Raw genomic sequence first — 8,322 nt, 5'->3', positions numbered from 1 at the left:
GAAATTTTAATTTGATATTCTAGGTCGTTTGCACGATTCTACTAAGGATGATATATCCACAGAGATTGTAGAAGAACTAATTCGCATCAGCGAGGATAATGATGTATCGCTCAAAGAAGAACGTTTTTCTGTTTTAATAAATTTCATTTTCAAGAAAGAGCATTCACATAAATATGTAGACTCAAACATAGAGACAATTCGAAGACCGAAATTTGTAAGACGTGGATAACACGATGCATCTAAAATTTTGAAGAATTCGACCCCCTTTTCTAATCGTGCCTTCAGAGAAAGATCACATTGCAAATCGCGAAGTTCTGCCTGAAATTCTGGGCTTTGTTCCTCGATTTGCACAGTGAGAGGATTTTCGAAAAGTATTAAATCTTTTCGTAGCGTTTCGAAATCTTTGAAACGTGAATCAAATTGATTAATTAGGGAATCAATTATATTAATTTGTTTTTTAAAATTACAATTTGTGTCATGTTCTTCAAAGAGAATTTGGCAAGAGGGAACAAAGTAAAGAATATTATTTTCTTATTGATTCTTAAATAATTGCAATTTTCTGCGAAAAGAATCGACATGACTAACTAATTGTGAAATGATTTGACCGATCTTTTGTAGCTTTAAATTCAAAGTATTTAAATGGTTTGTCATGTCAGTTATTAGAGCAAGCTCGCAAAGTGAATCTAAATCTTCGAAAAAAAATTGACAAATAATTGTCAACGATCGTTTGTTTTATTTCCTCTGTTGTTTTTCAATGATATTTTACCAATGAAACGTGCGCGTTTAAAGCCTCGTGTGAGATTGCACAGTTTTAAAGATCTATATTATTAAAATAAAAAGTAGTATTTTACGTAATAGTAATAATGCATCGTGTGATAATCCTACGGCTTACTGTTACTGGATTATCATAAGAATGGATAGAGAGCAAAGATACAATCAAGCTTTTGATAAGGTATGGGAGGAAATGTTTTTCGCATTTATTTATAATAAAATCACCTGTCTTCTGTGTGGTTATCAACCCTCTCTTGTGAAAAAATTTGTTCTTCACAGACATTATAAAAATAAACATTTAAATGAGTATTCGAAATATGTGGGCAAGGACAAATTTAAATTAGTTTATCAAAAGAGTTGTAGTTCTCGTATCGATAATCCTACATCTTCGGGAAAAGCTCTTACAGCGTCATATGCGATTTCAAATCTCATCGCGAAAAATTCCAAGTCATTTTGTAAAGGAAAATTTGTAAAGGAATGCCTCATCGCAGCAGTAGAGTCATTTGGAAATTCGTTAACTCTTGAAGAAGCTGCTAGCATTCCTTTAAGTGACAAAACAATAAAATCTCGAATAAATGATATTGCTTCTTCTTTAGAAAAAAAATTAAAAACTTTATTAGAATCTTGCTCTTTTTTCTCATTATGTCTCGATGAGAGCATCGATAATCGGCATGTGAATCAATTGAGTATTTTTGCTCGAATCGTGCAAAACGATTTTTCATATGTCGAGGAGCTCTTAGACTTTGTCCCATTACATAATACAACAAAGAGTATTGATATCTTCAAAGCTGTTAACGATACTCTTCATAAATTTAACATAGATTTTTCAAAATGTTCAGCTATCGTAACTGATGGTGCAAGAGCAATGATAGGTTCGACAAATGGATTCTTCGGTCAATTAAAGCAGCGAGATTTGAAGATTCCTGTTATTCATTGTATTATTCATCAAGAAGCGTTATGTGGGAAGATTGTGAAACTATGCACCGCAATGCAAACTGTCACGAAAATTATTAATATAATTAAAAGCGGTCACAAATTTCTTTCTCATCGAAAGTTTCTACTCTTTCTCGAGGAACATAACGCAACTTATACAGATGCCTCTGTATTGTGAAGTTCGGTGGCTCAGTGCAGGAAAATGTTTGGAAAAGTTCTTTGCAATAAGAAAAGAGATCTTCCTTTTCTTGCAAGAGAACGTTTCTACAAAATATGAGGAATTTAAATTTTTTTTCGAAGATTTAGACTCACTTTGCGAGCTTGCTCTAATAACTGACATGACAAACCATTTAAATACTTTGAATTTAAAGCTACAAAAGATCGGTCAAATCATTTCACAATTAGTTAGTCATGTCGATTTTTTTCGCAGAAAATTGCAATTATTTAAAAATCAATTAGAAAATAATATTCTTCACTTTTTTCCCTCTTGCCAAATTCTCTTTGAAGAACATGGCACAAATTGTAATTTTAAAAAACAAATTAATATAATTGATTCTCTAATTAATCAATTTGATTCATGTTTCAAAGATTTCGAAACGCTACGAAAAGATTTAATACTTTTCGAGAATCCTCTCACTGTGCAAATCGAGGAACAAAGCCCAGAATTTCAGGCAGAACTTTGCGATTTGCAATGTGATCTTCCTCTGAAGGCACGATTAGAAAAGGGGGTCGAATTCTTCAAAATTTTAGATGCATCGTGTTATCCACGTCTTACAAATTTCGGTCTTCGAATTGTCTCTATGTTTGGATCTACATATTTATGTGAATGCTCTTTCTCGAAAATGAAATTTATTAAAACAGAAAAACGTTCTTCTTTGAGCGATACATCATTATCCTCGCTGATGCGAATTAGTTCTTCTACAATCTCTGTGGATATATCATCCTTAGTAGAATCGTGCAAACGATCTAGAATATCAAATTAAAATTTCGAAACAAATTGGTTTTTTTTCTGCTTCTTTTATTTTTATATAATATCTTACCATATAAAATATTGCTTTTCTGCCAAGTCACATATTTCATTATCTTCATTATTTTTTAGTAGAATAGGCCTACTGGGGAAACCACTTTAAAAAAAAACGCATCGACAATAGTACCTCATAGTTGATGTGAAAAGCTATTATCAAAATTATAATTATTATATATATATATATATATATGTTCAGAAAATATCGCGACTTTTGCGCAATCTCATCACCATCATCTTACTCACTTTAGTCCTTTTCTTTAGTGGTCTTTCTCTCTTCCTTTTCTCTCTCATACGCGACCTCAACCCAATCCCGATGCCGGTCTTATCAATCCAATCAGCATCGCACCACGCTATCAGCCAATCATAATCAAGCTCTCAGGAGCTTTTCCGCGCTCCTGCGTCGATATCGACCCTTCCGGTGATCCTCGATCATTCCTCGAGTAACGGTCTTTCATAGCGCATGCTGTCTTTGGAAAAATCGACAAAGCTTTCGGAATTTGGTTGCTATTCGGATCGGATAAAGAAATCAATCTCACGGTGTTCTCAAGAATCTCAGTGAACGAAAGGACATTATCAACCGGCAGACAATCATCGAATTGAGTGTAAGTGTGAATATTCGCGAGGTGCGGCTCGGACCAACGTACGTGTGCGTGGACTCTAAGCGTTCTTCCCGACACCCCCCGAAACCAGAGACTCCTTTGGTACTTTATTCAACAATATATATATATATATATATATATATATATATATATGTATATATATATATGTATATATATGTATATATATCTAAAATATATTATTATAACATATGTGTATAATAGATTGCATATATAATATATTAATAATAAAAATTTATAAAAATTATCAAGTAAAGCAAATTTTAATGATAATTTGGCGGAAGGTACGATTCCAGCATATTTTTCATATAGGGACACTCCTGAGACATAGCGTTGCACGTGCGATTTCGGCGGCTCGGCCGTCGAGCCTCGAACGGTTGTCGGGGCAACGGCAACGATAGGCGGCGCCTCCGATTTCGGCCCAAAATGTGCAACTAAATCCGAGCACTGAAGTAAACTATATTAAACGCGAATATTTATTACATTTTCGGATATACAAATTATATTATTTATAAAAACAAATTATATTATTCGCGCAAAACGCGCGTTCTTCAAGACGATTCGTAGAACGTCTACCGATGTTTCGAGTCTCGAAATTCCAAGTCAAAGAATACAAGCCTGTGATGTAAAACTTGTATACTTTGATCTGAAATTTAGAAGCGCGTCTCTTCGCGATAATTCGTAGAATATTAACCAACGTTTTCTCACCCAAAAAGTTCAAATCAAAATATATAATCTTTTCTTTTTGTGTTAAAAACATGTGCTTCAGTCCTTCTCGAACCATTTTCGACGCGATAATTCGTAGAATGTTAACCGATGTTTCTCACCCTAACATTTTAGATCGAAATATACTTTCCTTCGATCTAGAAACTTTCGAAAATCTGGGTTAAAAACACATTTCGATCCTTCTCGTACTATCTTCGGCGCGACCGCGAAGTACGCGAAATATATTATATCGAAAATGCGATGGCAATACTATGCTGAATATATAAAATGTTATATTATTTATAAAATATGTTATAATATTTATAAAATAACCTATATTATTTATAAAATATGTTTATACTAACAATAAACTACTAAAGTTTGAATGTTTTAAGAAACGTCTCCGAGAGCGTCGTAGATAGAATAGCGAACGCGCGTTTCGCAAAATTACGAAGCGCTCGCGAGTTCGATCCTCGCGAAACACGCGCTCGTTATTCTCTTCTATCGCGCTCTCGGAGTATTTTATTAAACGTGAATAGTATTTATTAAACGTAAATAATATTTATTACATTCTCGATATACGTTTTTCTCGCTACTTACAGCGGTATTTTATAATGCCCCCGCGGTAAAGTATCCGTAATTCCCGATATCGCGTATCGCTTGTCATCGTGCGGACTGAGCGCGACCTTCAACTCCGACACTGTATACATCTCGTGTAACTTGGATCTTATACAAAACTGCTCGCGCTTCATCTCGATCCCTCGTCGAACACAGCGCGCGTAATCGTCGAACGTTATCGTTCTCGCGACGACGCCGCTCTTAATGCCCTTGATCCTTTTCGTATCGCTTCTACCGTCGACTTGCAGCGCGTACATCTTCACTCTGAGCCCGACGAATTCAGTCATAATCGCGCCAGCGTTCTCATCCTTCATCGCACCAGGTATTTTCTTATTAGCGAGAGGCATACTGTCCGTCGCGTAATCGCTCGTATCGAATCTGTCGATATCGCGCTTCATATCCTCGTACACGTCCTCGCACTCGACGGGATAAATGAGGCTATCCGTGTCGGTGTACATTATCCTACACTTATCTCGATACAATGGTAGCATGTACTCGTAATGAAATTCGTACAAACGAATCTTGGATACGTCGAGAATACACATACCCACGTAGATCGGTTTGTTGAACTTAACCTCAAGTTTGCGCAATTCCACGGCTACGAGATCCTCCGCGAAGATGCTTCTACTGTGAAAGTTCGGCTTCGCGATCATCGCCTCCGCGCCATATCGCCCGTCCCATCGAGTCACGAGTCGGACATTCGAATGATTGCGCACGTTCTCCATAGTTTTGCCGAACACGGCGTTATTCATCAATTTGTACAGATTTTTCTCGAACTCGTTTTTCGCGTTAATTCGTAGTCGCGTGTTCAGTTCGATGTATCCGCGCAGCCATGGAGATTGCGCGAATCGCAATATTCTGTGTATCCTCGTAATGCGTAATCCGTGTCGAACGCATTGCTGCAGATTGCGATAATACGTCACATAACGGCTTTTATCGTACAGCGTGGCGAAAAGTTCCTCGTCTCGTTTTCCGGGCGGCTTATCACTCGTCGGGCAGAACGGCAAGTCAGCGTGAGAGTCGTGAAGGTCGAACGGATACGCAAGGTCGACCTCTAGAATGTAACCGATAGGCGAGTTTGGTATCACGGACATTAAGTCAATGCTCGTAACGTCATCGACCCATTGAAAATCTTTGTAAGGCAACGATTGACACATCGCCCATCCATACAAATTATTTATATCGAAGTACATGAGATACAACGATGGTTCCGAGGGATCGTACGACTGTAAATACTTGTTATTACCGCGCGCGTATCTGTTGGAACATTGACTTAGCCCGCCGCGTATTCCGCGTTCCACGAACATCGCCATATCGATGTCGGTTAACAACTCGAATTGCACATCCATATACTTTAACATAGCGTCCCACGTGTATCCTGGTAACGTGTAATAGTACGCGGGATCTAAATTATAACTTCTCATACACGCGTCGCGAAAATTTTCGAAGACATCGGCCAATAGAAGAACGTCGGTCTTTAAATACAAATCGCTATAGTCGCCCAACGTCTCGACGCGAAACCGCTCCCAGACTCTTATCGCGCGCGCGTAATCGCTCTCGGATATCGCGTCACCGGTTAACGAACTGTGGAAAGCCTCGCGCGGCGGTAGACGAGTCTCCAGCAATTTATCTACATCGTCGACATACTCGTACGGAAATACACCCTTTCGCGCGAGAAGCTCGAAATCGGCGTCGCTAAGATCGGAAAATTCCGAACGCGCGATCCTCAACTCGCTCTTGTCGAGATACGACGCCAATTTTTCGAGACTCGCGCTTAGAAACTTGAAAGAATCCACGAAGCGCAATTTCAAGCGTCTCCCGAACCATCCCTCGTCCCACGCATCCTCGACGTTCTTCGTGAAAGAGATGTACGTTTCTTTCGTTATCGGCAATACTTCCACGCTGCCAGGAAAAGCGTTAGCTACATCTTTAATGATAAAGTGCGCGTCGTAGCCCGATAAATTGTGAAAGAATACGGGAATTACGTAAATATCTTTATAATTTAAATTACAATTCGAATGCGCTGGACTTCTGTACCGTCCGGTCAGATGACAGTGATCGCGTACGCGAGTGTTTTCCGATTCGAACGGTCTCTCACATATGCTATCGCTGTGCGTCACGCCTATAAATCTCTCCCACTCGTCCGGTGTAAGATCCGTCATAGGCGCATCGGTATCGAGAATAGTCTTCGCGCGAAGCGCTAGATCGTGCAGTTCTTTAACGAACCACGATACGCAATCCTCGCCGCGATAAGCTCTGTAAGTCGAGCTAACGTCGTCGAGTGCGTATCGCGCATAATATCCGGCGCTATAGACTTTGTGATGCTGAACGATACATGTGTTCGACGTTCTCCTCTTCTCTTTCTTCTCCAGCGCGCATTCGAGATCGGCGTACACCACGAACGGAAGCCGCTCCTTTCTACCGTAGTTGCGAAACTCTAACCATTTGTCGTCTTTGGTAGGAGGACTATAGCACACTCGTTCATCCTTTCGCAGTCCATATCGGCTGTGAGCCGATAACTTATCGCTCGTTCAAAAATAATGCATGCATCTGCGACATAACGCACATTTTTAAATCGCGTACATTATCGACATCGCGCGACAATTCTTTTAATTTGTACTCACCGATCGCATATATGCGATTTATGTTGCCTACCGCTCAGTTGCGAGCCGACGAGTCGCGACAGATTCTTGATCCATGCGAAATGCGCCGCGTTATCTCATTGCGTCGTATCGTCCAGATACAGCAGATTAACGTATCTGTCTTTTTTATCGCCAGTGAGACGCAGAGGACCGACGCGGCAGCCGCTTTTCCCATCCTTCTTATCCTGAACGGTGTACACGTTGATAGATATGCTGTTAATACGCTCGAATCTAGTAATTCTGTTCAAACTTATAAGAAACTCAATGCCCTCCAGATTCAACACCGTCGAGTAGTGAAGATACCGCGAGCTTCTCTCCGTATGTTTCTCGACTGGATACAGAGCGGCGACTACCGCCCACGCGAAACACGCGTTATCCGTAGATCGCACATTAACCACCGCTTTCTTCAACATAATTTCTCGCGGTATCTCGACGTGACATCCGACGCGCATAGGATTGTACCTGTTCACATTCACCGTTAAATTGAGTATTCGCGATAATGTCCATCCGCTATCGCGCTCCTGAAATTCCTCCAACGAGGCTAGAGTAGCGTCGACCACTCGCTTCCCGTACCACTCTCGCAGATCGGAAAGAGGTAGATGCGGATAATTCTTCGTGGCGATAGTCTTAACATCGATCTTGTCACCCGAGACGAACTCGCCGATGAACGCGGTATTGATCTTGACACTGTTATATCTATCCATAACATAGCGTATTCGATCGAGCACGGTATCTCTAGCGTCCTCGAGAAATCGCAGAGGTTCGATATAATCGAAATTAATAACCGCGCTGGTTAAAACGCGTCTAGAGAAAGCCGTCTCGATCTCGGACCACGAGAATCCCTTGCATCTTTCTACGCCGCCTCTCACGCGTTCGAAACGTCGACGCAGATCGTCTCTCGCGCCCGTCAATCGAATGATTCGAGCGATAAGAGAATTGATCGTTCCGGTCGATCTCCCCCGGCGCTCGCCTCGACACCTCTCCCGCAGAGACTCGAGACGCTCGTCGC

The 8,322-nt window shown here is 40.4% G+C and overlaps 1 protein-coding gene across 1 annotated transcript; it reads right to left on the bottom strand.

Moving 5' to 3' along the window:
* Positions 1–4,649: 4,649 nt before the first annotated feature.
* LOC138942197 (uncharacterized) lies at positions 4,650–8,017 on the bottom strand. The gene is given in 2 exon segments (XM_070312240.1): positions 4,650–7,176; positions 7,296–8,017. Coding segments are annotated over 2 exon segments (3,249 nt in total).
* Between the last annotated feature and the right edge of the window lie 305 nt (positions 8,018–8,322).

Source organism: Polyergus mexicanus, unplaced genomic scaffold (assembly GCF_030449975.1).
Source record: "Polyergus mexicanus isolate NDT 795.1 unplaced genomic scaffold, iyPolMexi1.0 SCAF_21, whole genome shotgun sequence".
Classification (NCBI taxonomy): domain Eukaryota; kingdom Metazoa; phylum Arthropoda; class Insecta; order Hymenoptera; family Formicidae; genus Polyergus; species Polyergus mexicanus.
The sequence above is the reverse complement of the archived record's forward strand: the minus strand, read 5'-3'. Positions and strand labels throughout refer to the sequence as shown.